The sequence below is a fragment of the Penicillium coprophilum genome (assembly GCF_028826855.1).
Source record: "Penicillium coprophilum strain IBT 35676 chromosome Unknown utg000006l_segment0_segment0, whole genome shotgun sequence".
Taxonomy (NCBI): domain Eukaryota; kingdom Fungi; phylum Ascomycota; class Eurotiomycetes; order Eurotiales; family Aspergillaceae; genus Penicillium; species Penicillium coprophilum.
In genome coordinates, this window is record NW_026622725.1 from 847,353 (window position 1) to 862,838 (window position 15,486).

General features: G+C 47.4%; 6 protein-coding genes across 6 annotated transcripts; 3 read left to right on the top strand and 3 right to left on the bottom strand.

The window, feature by feature from the left end:
* Positions 1–338: 338 nt before the first annotated feature.
* N7500_009323 (Pyruvate carboxyltransferase) lies at positions 339–2,219 on the bottom strand (the record flags this gene model as incomplete). The annotated part of the gene is made up of 4 exons (XM_056680464.1): positions 339–407; positions 459–1,964; positions 2,016–2,160; positions 2,212–2,219. The coding sequence occupies 4 exons, from the start codon at positions 2,217–2,219 to the stop codon at positions 339–341; spliced, it is 1,728 nt and encodes a 575-aa protein (XP_056527846.1).
* A 914-nt stretch (positions 2,220–3,133) lies between these two features.
* N7500_009324 (Oxoglutarate/iron-dependent dioxygenase) lies at positions 3,134–4,223 on the top strand (the record flags this gene model as incomplete). Its single annotated transcript, XM_056680465.1, has 3 exons — positions 3,134–3,295; positions 3,354–3,515; positions 3,567–4,223. The coding sequence occupies 3 exons, from the start codon at positions 3,134–3,136 to the stop codon at positions 4,221–4,223; spliced, it is 981 nt and encodes a 326-aa protein (XP_056527847.1).
* Positions 4,224–4,797: 574 nt separating this feature from the next.
* Positions 4,798–6,041, bottom strand: N7500_009325 (Aminotransferase class IV; the record flags this gene model as incomplete). The annotated part of the gene is made up of 3 exons (XM_056680466.1): positions 4,798–5,530; positions 5,591–5,888; positions 5,939–6,041. The coding sequence occupies 3 exons, from the start codon at positions 6,039–6,041 to the stop codon at positions 4,798–4,800; spliced, it is 1,134 nt and encodes a 377-aa protein (XP_056527848.1).
* Positions 6,042–7,105: 1,064 nt separating this feature from the next.
* On the top strand, positions 7,106–8,502 carry N7500_009326 (Major facilitator superfamily domain general substrate transporter; the record flags this gene model as incomplete). Its single annotated transcript, XM_056680467.1, has 2 exons — positions 7,106–7,396; positions 7,447–8,502. The coding sequence occupies 2 exons, from the start codon at positions 7,106–7,108 to the stop codon at positions 8,500–8,502; spliced, it is 1,347 nt and encodes a 448-aa protein (XP_056527849.1).
* Positions 8,503–10,453: 1,951 nt separating this feature from the next.
* N7500_009327 (uncharacterized protein) lies at positions 10,454–10,804 on the top strand (the record flags this gene model as incomplete). Its single annotated transcript, XM_056680468.1, has 4 exons — positions 10,454–10,543; positions 10,601–10,629; positions 10,682–10,730; positions 10,790–10,804. The coding sequence occupies 4 exons, from the start codon at positions 10,454–10,456 to the stop codon at positions 10,802–10,804; spliced, it is 183 nt and encodes a 60-aa protein (XP_056527850.1).
* Positions 10,805–11,794: 990 nt separating this feature from the next.
* N7500_009328 (uncharacterized protein) lies at positions 11,795–14,244 on the bottom strand (the record flags this gene model as incomplete). Its single annotated transcript, XM_056680469.1, has 4 exons — positions 11,795–12,590; positions 12,654–13,481; positions 13,588–13,709; positions 13,771–14,244. 4 exons carry the CDS (start codon positions 14,242–14,244, stop codon positions 11,795–11,797), a joined length of 2,220 nt encoding a protein of 739 aa, XP_056527851.1.
* Between the last annotated feature and the right edge of the window lie 1,242 nt (positions 14,245–15,486).

Below are 15,486 nucleotides of genomic sequence, written 5' to 3' on the forward strand. Positions count from 1 at the left end.
ATAATCAGTGTAGGTAAGAATGCTATCTACTCTCTGAGGTTGGGGAAATGCCAGTATATATACCGAACGAATCCGATGTCGGGCACTTTGATTGTTTTTTTATTACATTACCTTATGATTTTATTTGGTTATTTTTTTTGTTTTTCCCTGCAACTTTCACCCCGCTCATCTGAAACTCTTGTACTAGTTATCACTCAAAAGGCACAAGTTGGAGTGGATGTTGTCACATCCTAATTTCGGTGGATACAGGAATTTCACGCATTTTCAGTCGAATAATTTGAATTTATGTCTGGTAAACGAAAGGAGAAACTGTGGAACGGTTCCTGGCGACAATCTCTTCAGTTAACATGAATAATTGGCAGAAGTCTCAAGAATTGCCGGTTGGAGGGCAGCTCCTCTTGCAGATCCTGCTCTTCGTTAGCACCTCACTTTGCCAGTATAATCAATAATAAACTTACCAGAGCGGAGGAGAGACATGCCATAGCAATAGCAACATCTTCACGTTGAGCAGCCCTAGCACGCCACACATTCCGGCACTTCACTAGTGCAATAACAAGAGGTTCCCCAAGGCTACCCTGAATACTGCGCGGTACAACTTCAAACTCCAAATTAAGCCCTGCTAGAGACGAGAATGCAAAAGAGACTGCATCCGCTGCATTTTCACCCGCGGCCACGACTTCCCGTCGGTGACCCTTGACCAAGACAATGGCGCGCATGATGACACGGCCTGTACCATCCAGCTTGGGCGACACGTTACACTCAATGATCCGAGAATCTGCCTCCAATATGGAATAGTGTCGAAGGAACGATTGTGTGATTTCAGCCTCCGTAAGCCATCGCTCCTTCATCTCGGACTCAGATTTGATGATTTTCGAAAACGCTTGTTGGAACTCCTTGGGTAACTCCAGGTTCAAGGTTCGCTGTAGCACCCATGCCACGCCTCCTTTACCACTCTGCGAATTAACTCGAATGACAGCCTCATAAGTAGCTCCAATATCCTCCGGGTCTATAGGAAGGTAAGGCACTTTCCAGATACTGCGACCATCCACTGATGCACCATCCCGCCACTTTTTGAACCCTTTATTTATGGCGTCCTGATGTGACCCGCTATACGCCGTGAATACAGATTCGCCAGCATAAGGGGCACGAACAGCAACAGGAATCTGAGTGATCTTTTCAACCGTTTCCCGAATTCTAGGCAGATCAGAAAAGTCAAGCCCCGGGTCAACTCCTTGACTGTATAGATTGAGTGCAAGGGTTACGAGATCAACGTTACCGGTGCGTTCGCCGTTACCGAAAAGGCAGCCTTCGACACGCGTGGCACCAGCAAGCTGGCCAAGTTCTGTTGCTGCAACGGCGCAGCCTCGGTCGTTGTGTGGGTGTAGAGATACCACGACGTCGTTGCCCGTGAATGCACGTGCAAATATCTCCACCTGGTCTGCATATGTGTTGGGTGTGCAGCGCTCTACAGTGGCAGGAAGATTGAGGATTATTGGGATCTCTTCTGAAGGACCCCATGCCTCTTTGACAGCCTTGCAAACGGCAATCGCATAAGAACTCTCTGTGTCGGAGAATGCCTCAGGGCTGAACATCAAGTTCCAGGTAGTTCCTTGCTGGGTTGGATCATCCTTCGTGATTGATCTGGTGTACTCGACGCATTCAACTGCCGTGCGCAAGACAGCCTCTTGTGTTGACTCAAACATAGTTTGGATGAAGCTGTCACTAGTGGCGATGTAAAGACTAATGATTGCCTTCTTTGCACCGGTGACACTGTCAACTGTGCGCCGAATAAGCTCTTTTCGACATGGCGAGAGGACTTGGAGCCACACATCTGAAGGTGCGGAGGCAACGACACTACGAGTGAAATTGAATTCTGTGTCTGATGCACTGGGAAACGAGATGTCGATCTCAGTGAAGCCAACCTGTAGGAGCATTTTGAAATACTCCCACTTTTGCTCTACATTCTTAGGAAGATGTTAGTGTGGTGAAATCCCGAGGTTCAAAGATTCATATACCATCGGACATGCAAGAGCTTGATTCCCATCACGGAGGTCCGTCGCCAACCAGCGCGGCCTCTTTGTGATCCGCTTGGAGGGCCACGTCCTATCCGGGAGGTCTGGAGGAACAAAAGCATCGTATTTATCGGAGGGATTTCGAAGCCTAAATCTAGTCAATTGAATCCATGAACGACTTTCTCATCCCCGAACATACATAGGCATGGTAAACAGCAATAGCAGAACTTGGTTGTTTTCACATCCTTCTCGCAGCGTACATATCCTCATTTAAAGTATCCTTCTACTGACTTTACCCCTCATGTCAAATGCTAACAAAGACTTCCCAGCAATCTTTCCAATCATTACATGTACATCTTAGTCTTGTGCAATACGTAAAGTCGGTACTCCTTCAGCCGTGAATTGCCAAGGTAAGATTTCATTCCTTGACCTAGCGCTGCCGTTTCCGATATCGCTATCGGGGAGACAGTGTTAGTTCCCCCGTAGGCTATACGAGTTGTGAAATTGTGATAGTCTCATATTAGTTGCTCTCGCCTTAGTAGGCTCCGTGGGGGCTACATATGAAGACTTGAGCTAGTAGTACGCAGGCAGCCCCATTGGCCAATACCCCTTGCCACTTATGACAATATACATAGAGATTACTGTTCTAGGCCATCGTTAGACTATTGCAACATTGATCAGCCTTAGCGTAATCGATTGTCCGTCAAACCTACCCTATGCCAAGCCATATCAAAAAGGACAGGTGTAACCATAACAAATTCTCTTGGAACATAGCCACCACTAGGTATGCAGGGGTAGCTCCAGCATGCACATGTCTCCACGAATAAAGTACTTCAGTAGTGGCCAGACCATGTAAATATGCCTTGAGATGAGCTGGGCGTAAGCCCTAATATTGCGGATCCTCTATTTTGTCAGTTGTATGACAACGAAATATCTAGAGAAAACCAAATACAGCAAGACATTGGATCACTGGTGACTGCGCTATCGGCCTCATTTTATGACGACGGCTGGCGGGGTAGACCGCGGGGTGGTCTGATTACCAGATGTAAACTTATAAGTCATTCTATGGTCCAGCAAGAGTCCACTGAAAAGCACAGTTCATTTGTTCAATCATTGTTACAATGTCGATTCCTGTTCTTGACGCATCCGCTCTCTCTGAAGGGACTGCTGAGCAGCGGGAAGAATTTTCCACCAAGCTCCTGGACAGTCTTCAAACTTATGGCTTTGCAAAGCTTGTCAATCACACGGTTCCCGTTTCTCTTGTTAAGGAGACTTTTGATCAGGTAAAATGCCCACAGTTTATCATTAGAAAGTGAAAGAACTAACACAAGCAATCAACAGATTAAAGCCTTCTTCAAACTCCCATACGCAGTTAAGCGTCCTTTAAAGAATGACCCCAAAAACGGACAGCAGCGAGGATGGAGCGTTCCAGGAGAGGAAAAGACGTGGTGGCTTGAGAGCAACAATGGGGAGATAGAGGAGCCTAACTTTGGTGACAACAAGGTACGCACCATATCTGAGAAAAGGTTCTTGTAGTTCTAACAGTTATTTTAGGAGAGCTTCGACTGCGGACACCCCGACGACAAGCAATTTCCCAACGTCTGGCCACTCGAGTCTGACCTACCTGGGTACCAGGACACCATGGATAGATTTTTCTTTTCATGCGGAGACCTCACCCTAGTACTTCTGCAAGCCATGGCGGAGGGACTATGTCTCGACCCGACGGTGTTCACCTCCCGATGCACCAATGAGGCCAGCACAATCCGCATCAACCACTTCCCGCCCATTGAGCGTAAAACATTGGATGATGGCAAAATCAGCCGCATTTGGCCCCACAAGGACTTTGGAATTATCTCACTCGTGTTCCCAGACGTGACTCCGGGGCTGGAGTATGAGGATCGGAGTAACCCCGGCACTTTCATTCCTATGCCGTATGGCTCAGACAAGGAAGTTGTTGTTATTGTTTCCGAGACCATGCAGCGCTGGACAAATGGCCAGATTGGAGGTGGTCTCCACCGTGTGACTCGTCCGCGGGATTGTGATGAGGAGACTGTTCCCGAGCGGTGGAGTCTAGTTTACTTTAACAAGGCCGACCGGCATGTGAATGTGGGGCCCTTGAAGGAATTCCTTCAAGATCAGAAGCCGATGTACGAGGACTTGACAGCTTTGGAGTATCAGACTCTGAGAAACGCTGCTCACTACCCTAGTTAAGTTGATAGTTGACAAATGGAATCATGTACACAAATATAAATCCGACTAAGTAAGTAAAATCCGAACCACAACGTTGCATTTAGCTGGATCGATCAGGATAAAAGCCACGTGTTTCTGAGGCTCATACGGTCCTATTGGAGGTCGAATATACCGAGACACGCAGATGCATGGGACGTTTGTAGAAGACAACGTCAAAATGAAATCCCAACTCTTACTTGGCCCGGGGGTCAGGGGCCTCACATCCTGCCTATGTAATGTACTGTCAAAGCCCATACGGAATCTAATCGGAATGGTGTAATCCCTGTCTCTCACTTTCCACTCGGTGCATCGTCTCAAGTGATTCTGGCTTTGCATACTGTTTTAGCGTTGGATACTATAGTCTCAAGTAGGTATAATTTGTATAATTCTCCATTCCAAGCTGGTCGAAACATTTGTCCAATCACAGGGCGAGTGGCAATCGGGCTGATTCGCATTCGGAGCGGCCCGTAGGCCCACTTGGGTTTAGCGTTTATGCATAACCCACTTAGAGTAAACATGAAACCGCCTGGACACGAATATTCTTCTATTGATTGGTCTAATCCGAGTTCTTCATATTGGGTTCATTCACCAAGACACTCCACTCATGCTCATCCTCACCATATTGCCGAGCTTCAATCCATCCCCTCATCTTGGCCGCCACTTCCCACTGTGCTGACACCCCACACATGATCGTCCGTCCGTTCCACCGAATTGATTTAACCGAGCTGACAACAGCCGCAGTACCTGTGCCAAACACTTCCCCCAGATTTCCATCAGCACTAGCAGCCTCCAGCTCATGCATGGAGATACTCCGCTCGTGGACCGTCCACCCATGGACCTCTAATCTCTCCCGAGCCAATTGCAGCACACAATCACGATTGACACCAGGTAAAATCGTGCCGTCCAACGGTGGTGTTACGAGCTCACGACTCCCATCCGGTCGCCCGAGCACGATAAACAAATTCATTGTTCCAGCCTCTGTTAGCAAATCGTCTTCCCCGAAGAGCCAGAGGACCTGATCAGAGCCCCGTTGTCGGACCCCCGCTTCCGCCACCATGCAGGGGGCATAGTTGGCTCCAACTTTGTGACTTCCGCTCCCTCCAGGCCACGCACGCACCCACTGCGAACTGCTAACTGCCTCTAGCGTGATCACCCCGAGTCCGTTTTGGAAGTACGAGCCGACGGGTGATGCGACCACGTACAGAAGAGCCGAGGTCGGCGCGGATACGCTCAGTCCGGGATTCGTACCAATTAAGACCGGGCGAAGGTAGAGTGAGTACCCTCGGGTGCTGATAACGGTAATGGTCAGCATTCAAATTTCGCCACTGCCCAGGTCTTGGGTTACTTACGCTGGGATGTGCCGAGACTCTATCGCCACAAATTCCATTAGGAGATTCAGAAAGGCCTTGGCATCGAATGTTGGAAGTGACACTCGAGCTGCCGATTGATTCAGACGGGCGATGTTGACTTCTGGTCTGAATAGCCGTACTCGGCCCTGTGCGTCCTTGTATGCCTTCATGCCTTCGAAGCACTCAAAGGCATAGTTGAAGACTCCGGCGGTAGGATCAATGCTCAAATTTCCATAGGGAATGATGCGGGGCGTGTGCCAGCCTTCAGACTCTGTCCATTGTATCTGAAGCATGTGGTCTTTGACGATATTCAGCTTTTTTCTGTTCCCCTCACTGTTGGAAACATACCAGTGACAGTCTTTCCAAACTGTATTTTCTCGGGATCCGGGACTACAGCAGGCTGTTCATTTTGAAAAATGCGTAGCTTAGTGGCGTCTAAAACAGCTGCCATTGTGAGAATATATGCAATGGCGATACAGTTACCACAACTTCATTGTCTACATTGCAGAGTAGATACAACGATATATATTGTATAGTTCCAGGAGTGGCAGGTCCTATCTCGGCAACGGATACAAGTCTTGGCGGTACTTTTGAGCCTCCACGTACTCCATAGCCTCCGGGGCTGATTCTTGCACTCCGAGCCGCTAGTTTCCTGCCCCCACACATCCACGGGTAAATTTGACAGCTGATTCAGCGCTAGACTGAACTAATCCTGGAGTTAATTTAAGATCGGGGTTGCCGGAGCACGTCATCTCAGAATATGGAGACAACAAGACTGTATACGAGGGTTGAAGTGATTGCTCAATAAAAAAAAAAACAAATACTAACCGACATATTCAGCCTGGGCAATTTAACGGAAGGAATGCCGCTTAAGGTTCGGCCGACCATCGGCGGGTCATCTGTCCCACACCGTTGAGAGATTTCAAATGTGCAAGCCGAGTTAATGGCTTATATCATACGGAGTACTTCAAGGTAAATTTTCAGCATTCCCGGTGAACTCGAACTACTGTTTGTACTCAAATCTCCATCATAGCCCCTGGCCAATTTTCGGAACATCGTCCAGTGAGGTTACCTGGGTAGTTTTACAACATACGATTCATGGATCTGAGAGGACGCAGACGTGGAAGCTTGGAAGATTCGGAAATTTCCTTACTGGGATTAGTTCGGCATTCTAAGTGGAGCTTGCCGAGAATCTACCACAGAACGCTGATGAATAACAAAGAAGTATATCTACTAGCGTCATCGTTAGGCCGCCTCCGATGAGGGATTCTCTACGCTCACTGGTTACTACTGGACATCCTACAAGACTGGCCAATTATTGACGATTGATTGGCCCAATAACATGATACGTTCCATTTGGGTACGCCCTGCGCTTGACTTCCCCGCACGGTCTTCATTTGGATCTGAATTGCCATCACGTATAAAAGTTTCTACCTTCTATAATTGACAACATTCCCATTTCTTAAACATCCTCCTTTTCTCTTGTTGGTTCTACTTCGTGGACTGGTTTTGGCAATGGAGGAAGTGACGCGCTCACACATGACAGCAAACGATACAGAAAAGGGGGTCCAGACACCGCCAGATGAGACAAATTATGGGACTCACCTATCGAATATTGACGATGACACACCACTCCCGCCGATGGATGGCGGAATGAACGCATGGCTGTTCCTAGCTGCATGCTTTGCCATGGAGGCTCTCGTCTGGGGATTTGCATTCACCTACGGTGTGTTCCAAGCATACTACAGCGATATACCCCAATTCAAAGATTCTGGGAATATCGCCGTCGTGGGCACTTGTGCTATGGTAAAAGCATACCTACTTATAGTCTCACATCAATACGCTGACATATCCAGGGAATCATGTATCTCGACATCCCCCTCGTCTTCGCCGCCTACAGACAATGGCCTAGATATCAACGTCTCGGCTGTGGTCTCGGCGTGTTAATGATGTGTGCTGCTCTCGGCCTCAGTTCCCTAGCCACAAACACCAACCACCTCATTATTACCCAAGGTATCTTCTATGCCATCGGAGGTAGCATCGCCTACGCTCCCTGTATCCTACTGATGGAAGAGTGGTTCGATCGACGAAAAGGCCTCGCCTTCGGCGTTATGTGGGCCGGCACTGGACTCGGCGGCGCTGTCCTACCCATTGTCATTGAACAGTTACTCGGCAAGTACGGGTACCGTATTACACTACGTGGCTTCGCAGTTGTGTTGTTCGTCCTCACCGGACCGCTGGTCTACTTCGTGAAGCCGCGCGTGCCGATTCCCGCAAGTCGACCTAGCCCACCTGCCCCGAGCTTCCGGTTCTTGTTTACATCCACATTTATCCTCTTCCAGGTCTGCAATACCATCGAAGCTCTTGGATTCTTCTTACCGTCACTTTACCTCCCAACATATGCCGGTATGCTCGGAGCTTCGACGTCCCTCCAGGCTCTGACTGTTATCCTCTTCAACTCAGCATCGGTCGCTGGCTGCGTGATTATGGGCGCTATTATCGACAAGTTTGACGTCACCGTTTGTATCCTAGTCAACACTATCGCATCCACTCTTGCCGTCTTCCTGATCTGGGGATTCTCGAAATCCCTAGCTCCACTCTACGTCTTCTCTATTTTATACGGGCTTTCTGCCGGCTCCTACACTAGTACCTGGCCCGGTATCATGCGTGAGGTGGTTAACAAAAAGCCATCGGCCGAATCGAGCATGGTCTTTGCGTCGCTTGCAGCTGGAAGGGGTATTGGCAATTTGGTCTCCGGCCCCCTTAGTGAGTCGCTTGTTAAGGGCATGCCGTGGGAGGGAAATGTTGGATGGGGATATGGAAGTGGATATGGATCGTTGATTGTTTTCACGGGTGTCACAGGTGTTGTGGGTGGCGGAAGCTACCTTGCAAGGTCCATGAAGTGGTTATAAGAGCAAAGCTTGCTACAAATGGAACAGCACATTGCACTCGATAACGATACAGTGGGTGGAAGATAAAAAGATATTATTTTGTTATGATTTTGCTGCACTGTTCCAAATATATAAAGCTTGGTTCCAAAATAGATTGCCTTATAAACCCACAATTGCGTTGCAACATAAGAAACCAGCCAACCTAGTTCCAGTATTCATCACATAACATTAGTTTTGCGGTATAACTCTTTTGTACACTTGAGCCAGTCAGTTATCCATGATCATCTTGGTATCAATTACTTCGTATGCTATTTGTTATCTAGAGATGAAATTGTCTTTGCTGTCTGATATGCAAGGCAAACATAGCAGACACTTAACAAGACTGAACTTCCTGCTTCAAACCAACCTTGCAAACTAAAAACCCTAGCTTCTGATTATTGCTTACAAGGATACTAGGCCGCATAAACAGCCCTGTGATGTCTTTTCAGTCGTCTTCGATAAGAAATTTATTCAAGATTTCATAAAAGCCGATTTCGTTGTGAATATATATTTCCGGTCAGAGATTAGAGTCGTATTTCCTGTCTTCGTACTTCCTGCTTGTTTCAATACTGGCCAAATCGTCTTTCTGGGCCAAGTAGGTGAGTTGCCCTGCATGAATGTGTCTTTATTGATTAGTTGAATTCTCTATTTGAGTTCGTGCTTACGTTGCATTTGTGACGATCGGATTTCCGCCGTGACCTACCGCTCTAGAGTCCTTTCCTATTTCGGCTGTTTGTCTCGGTCATTAAGAGAGAGGGATTTTCAAGGTTACAGGGTCAGTGGTCATGTTGTTAATATCATAGAGTCGGAGGGAGACCCACAAGAGCTTCTCGACTGGGAAGTCTGAACATGATGATGCGATTCTTTTTATCTCGATCTTTTATTCACAGCCGCCAGTATGCCCAAAACTGATCGTCCTGATGCGCAAAGAGAAGCCATATAAAAGATTGGGCCGGAAGGATAAAGAAAAGGGTCACATATGAAAACATAACACTTTGGATATCTACCTCAATGTACCTCCGAGGCTCCGACTATCAAAGCATGGTACACTCAACATTTGTGAGAAATCGATAGGTCAGTTATAATTGCTATTCATAAACACTTCGGTCACCGGATGGTGACGCGGATGCCAACAGTTCTAGGAAAAAGGACACAGGGAGATGCCTCGCATATTATTCGTGGACTGCATCGCCAAGGAAGATAACATACCAGGGGCAGGGTGGGTGGCCTGATACATGGGGGGAAGCTATCCTGCCTGGAATGGAATTGCTTCAACGCCCAAGAGACCTGTACAGCATATAGGGTACACTGGATTGATATTAAAGCCACATCTATGACTGTCTAGAAAATCTGTCAGGACAGAAATTTTCACACTGCGGAGGTCAAACAAATGAGCCCAGCAACCCCCGTAAGTCATCCCGAGACGACGCCGTCAGCCTGCATGGATCTAGGCGAAAGCTCACGGAGCGGTGATCTTCCGTGTCGATCTCAATGCACATCTATGTTTCCGTCCTCTGGCGGGCTAAAAGTTAGTGAGTCCTGAGCTTCAGCTTGATAATGGCAACCCAAGGTAGGACATCAGGTTCCACCCTTCCAGGAAAAAAGGCTATCTAAGAATGTCAGGGTACTTGAATGGAAACCCAACAGTTGACTCAATGTACAAGTCATGAAGGCTGACCGAAAATCATCAGTCATGCCAAGATCTTAGGGGAATGATCGACAAAATACGAACGAGGCTGATTGTTTCCTTACTTACCCCACAGAAATGCTTACCCATGTTACACTACCTACACTGTTATTTAATGTTCAACTGCCAGGGACGTCGGAGTATAAAGAGGGGGCGATGTCCCCTCTGCTTCATTCCCATCTTCAAACGAACATCAATCCGTTAAATCAACCCGATTCCAATCATCAAGCTATAATATTGTCCAATATGCGTGTCATTGCCCTCTTTGCTGCCCTACTGGCCGTCGCCTTTGCCGCTCCCGATTTGGAAGCCAGACAGCAGGGTGAAGGCTGCAAGGTATGTTATCATCTTTGGCTGTCAATCAAGAGCGGAAGATAGCTTACATACTGATAGCTGATTCACGGAAGCACCTGCAAGTCACAGTAAGTACATTCATAAGATAGGAAATTGAAAACGGTCCTCACATATACATAGGGGTTTGGTCCAGTGTGGTCATACTGCTGGAAATGTCACTCCCTGCTGCGTATGTTCTATTCTTCCCTGGTTCTATTGCTACGAGCGGACATTTCTAATTTCCTGCAGAAACGCTGCTATTAAGCATCTTTCGTGGGGTGGAAGAAACGAATGATCCCCGCCGGGCGACCATTTTTAGGAAGTCAACACTGAAACAGATGGAATGTCTATATAGACCTATCTAGGTTCAATATCAGCCCACACATACAAAGTAAATAAAAGGCAAGCGGAAAGTGGACTTTTCCCGTAAATACCTATGTACTCCCTTCATTGTCGGGAACTTTGATTCAATATTTTGTTCATCTTTTTTTTTTTCGAACACGCACTCGCCCTATCCATCTATTTCGCCCTCATTACAAACACACAGCTGCCACGTTGAGAGCAGCTAGGTAGTCATGTACCGAATATATGAATGGTCCGATATTCATTGCGTTCTGGGCCATTCTATGTTTAGTCAAACCACAACGCCCTCTGTGGATTCGTAGTCGAGTGACTCGTGCCAGCGAAGACTGACAGACCAAGTTCACGCAGCCCCTGGTCGATTGCCAACTAGTGACAAACATGAGCTTAGCCGTATCAATCTTTGCCTGATGTGGCACCCACATAGTGACCACGACCTTTCTCACGCTACAACGAGGTTCAGTACAACAATTCCTTGTTCACTCATTATTATCCACGATAACACCTCCACCAGGCTGATGCCAAGATTTCAGTCATCTCGTGTTCATCAGATTGAAAGATTACTTAAACGGCACCCTACAAGTTATTTCCCGTTGCCTCTCCTTTCACAAACCGTCATGTCTCTTCCGCAGTGGCAAAATTTCACTCTTCAAACAGCAATGTTCCAGGAGCAAACAACAGACTGACGGGGTTAAGAATGCTGGGTTTGTGTCTGGGAAAACTATCATATTTCTCGCGGACTAAAGGAGCTCTCCCTTCCCACGGTGAACAGGCGCGCTACAACAGAGGCAATCGCCGACTAGACCTCCGCAGTGGACTCCTGGAATCTTAACACACGAAATATGTCATATGGTAGAGAGCCTACTAAAAGCATAATTTGAGCTTAGCGATATCTCATCTGTAGATCCTTCCTTTTCTGGGCAGCTCGACATCTTCCGACGTGAAACTGCAATGTCCGACATACCTACCGACCGGCACCGCCGCTCCAACTGCCCCCCACTTAATAGGCAAAAGCGCCATATCCTCATCCCCATTGTCCGACCGAACAGTTCTATTCTCGTTTGGATCAAAGTCCGGATGACACGCGGCAGAAATTGCGAAGCTACAGCTCCCCACTACCGGCATTGCCGTCTTGAACCGCTTGGAACTCAGGCCCAGCAGGCAGAAGAACGTGAATCCCCCAACTACCACAGCACTTACTATCGCGACGGGCGAGTAACCGCAGGTAATCAGATCTGCATCAATATCCCTGATCATTTTCGAGTCGAACGCTTCAATTCTAACCATAAACAGACTCTGTGAGATCAGCCAATGGAGGGTGACTGAGGCAGCCATGAGTGGCATGGAATAGCGATAAGGTATTGAGAGGAAGTATTTGCTTCGCTGGGATATTTTTGCGTTGTTCGAGACGCGGAGACCTTTACGATACGCAGCGTATCCGCTCCATTCGGCCGCGACAGTCATTGTAGTTAGGAGGCTGTTGAAGGCAAAGTAGAGAAAAGAAAAGATGAGTTGTGGCACATTGGCGATGATAACGTTGAGTTCCAGGTTATTTGGCCAGTGGGCACCTGTTATCAAGGTATCCGCAACGGTGGCTCCCAGTGGTAGGTCCCAGATAGACACGCCTTGTCCAATCCGGGAGAGTCCATATCCAAGTAGGAACAGGCATGCCGTGATGGCAATAATCCACCTGCTCAGGGCGTCAGAGAAAGACGCAAGAGAAGAAACAATAGCTGCAATCAATAGAACTCACATAATTATACTAAATGTCCACCGCCGAAGGGAGAGGGCGGTACCCCATCGTCTCCGCTTTGTGGAAAATGGTTTCGGCTCCTCCAGCGGTCTTTTCTTGAATGATTTTGGGGAGAAGCGAAGCATGTGTCTCACGTTACGATAGGCAAGTAGACAGCCACCTTGCGTGTACCGATCCGGGCGCCGTAAGAAGGAAGCAATAGCATCGCCGAGTGTCAAAATAGGTGTATCGGTATCTGGTATTTGAAGCCACATATAGAACAGGATGACGGTTTTGAGTAAGTTGAACAAAATCACAACCATCAATATTGTGAATGAGTACTGCAGCTTGCAACGTTGCTGCTCCTTCTCTGCTAGGCAGTAATCAATCTTGTAGTGTCCGACAGTCCAGTTGTCGATGGCAATTTGTGATCGAATATTGGGAAGAGAGCTCACGTTGCAGATATATCCCGCGTCACGGGGACATATCCAATCGTACGGACCACTCCTGCCAGAAAAGTAGTCTGACGGCTTGAATACAGGGTTTGTGTGGACCAGGCCATATGAATGGTTTCCTTCGCCATAATCAGTCACAATCAAAAGCTTGCTGTATACTTTCTGGAAGGTCTGAGCAAAGGCATCTAGGCATTCGGGTCCTTGTAGACGGTCAAGGGTTCCATTTTTTGCTGCGTAAAAGAGGTTATGTAGGGAGTCTTGTTCCGCCTCTTGTTGTAAATCCAGCACACTTTTCGAATGCAGGTCTGACCAATTCTCATGTGGAAAAGAGCCAGAGCCAGCAAATATATCGTAAGCAAACACCGCGGTTGTTTCGTAGATCGCGGAATTGTACCTATAGGTCGTGGATCAGCTAATGCAATGCTTGAAATGTATAGAATGTAAAAGGGAGCACGTGCATCAGGTGAAATGGAATGGATAAGGATCCCAGACATAACCACAAGATCGAGCGCCTGCGAGATACCCGGAACAGGTTGCGAACACTAGGAACTCCAATATCGAGCCAACTGCCCCACCGATGCACTTGATCTATATCCTTCCTTGTCGGAGCAGAGAGGCATTGCTATGCAAACTAGGTTAACTCACTATCAAAGCCGTGAAATACGAAAGGAAAGGTTACGTACCATTCCGAAATTGCTAGCACTCAATAGAGCTGTGCTCAACAAGTTCACGAGTAAATGGAAGCCAGTGCTCAACCGGTGCACGTTCTCACAGTCACCCTCGTACAAAACAGTGTTTTTTTTGTGGTGTTCACCCCGGGAATATTCATGCTGATATTCAATAGGGTAAAGATGCAGATCGTCTTGCCGGGGGTTTGCGGCGGTGTAGAGTAGAAAGCCAATGTTGAAAAATAGAACGACCAAGGAGATTACAAAAGCCACAAATATGGTGAACTTCCACCCTTCGAATCGGGCGCCATCACGAAATATACTTCTTTTGGGATTAAGTGGGGTCTCCTCATCGTCTGATGGGCTTTCTTTTGGCCCTCTTTCGGAATCTCCTGACCAGGCACTTTGAAGCAGATGATATGCACTCTTCTGAGGAGTTGAAATTGGTAGTAACTCAGTGCCCTGGTCAATTGAATCCCTACTCGACATTGTTTGACCAGGGATCTGCTCTGAATATCGATATTGAGAAAAGCGGGTCGCAAGGGATCACGCGGCGAGTAACATCCGTTCGAAGTAGTTTCATACATGGGATCGGGGTACGGATATCTCTAAAAACGAAAGGACGCCCAACTGCGGAGGAATGTTCGGTCCGATGGTCATAGTGGGAATTCACCTGGGTGATCGCAGGCCAAAGGAGAGATCAGCCAGGGGCTGAAGTGGGCCCGAGCAGCGCCATTTTTAGGGGGCCAATTTTAGGCAGAAGATCATGTCCCCGAGAGGCTCTAGACTGGTCGGGGGACCAATCATTTACCTCCTTTCAGATGCCTTCCCACGGCAGCTGGGAGCACTTGGACTGGCTTATGCACATGTAAGCACCCTTTGCTTTTTGTGCCAGTAATGCCAATACCAATAATGAATATTTCTCGATTAATACCATGGAGCTCTACTTCTCACGTATTTAAATGAGTGTATTCGATTGGAAATATATTGTATTCTAAGTCGATCTCGTGCATAAATGTGAGGAAGCATAAGTTCTCTGCCAAGCTGTTATGGTAGGACATTCTAATTTGAATTCTCTCTGCAACAATTCTCTGCTCAACTACAAAGGCAGTGATTTCCTAAGGGTGTTGAAGAAGAGTCATCGACTTGATCCAATAATTGGAAGTTTGAATCACGTACGAAGGGATCAATCGTTAAACGAGCACATCATTCGCTTATTCACTTGACTAGCAATTCTACTGAATCTGAGGTGTGTTGAAAATGCTGTCGACCCTGCTTTTTCGTTTCCATAGTCAATTCGGCGACAAAACAGGGAGCTTATACCAGACATGCTGCATGGCGTGCTTTTATGTCTCTCGAATGAGGTCCCGCAAAGTAGGTGAGATTTTGGGTAATCGTAGCCCTAACTGCAAGGCCTATAAGAGCACCGAACAACCTGAATGCCACTATTGTTTCTACTGCTGGACCCTGGTTATCGGAGGCACGTGACAGTGAGGAATGGCAATCCCGTCCAAATTCTCCGCAGGTATTTCTGGAAGGGATCGACAGCAAAGGCAGCATTTCGGAAGAATCACAGAGGCGTTCTCTTGCGGCTCGTATGTCCTGTTCCATGATCGTTTGGGGTGACTCGTTTGATACATAATTTCCATTCATGCAGTCGCATTTGGATAGTGATTCACAATCAGATAAAGATTGATTATGATGATTTAAATATACATCGTCAAGACATTC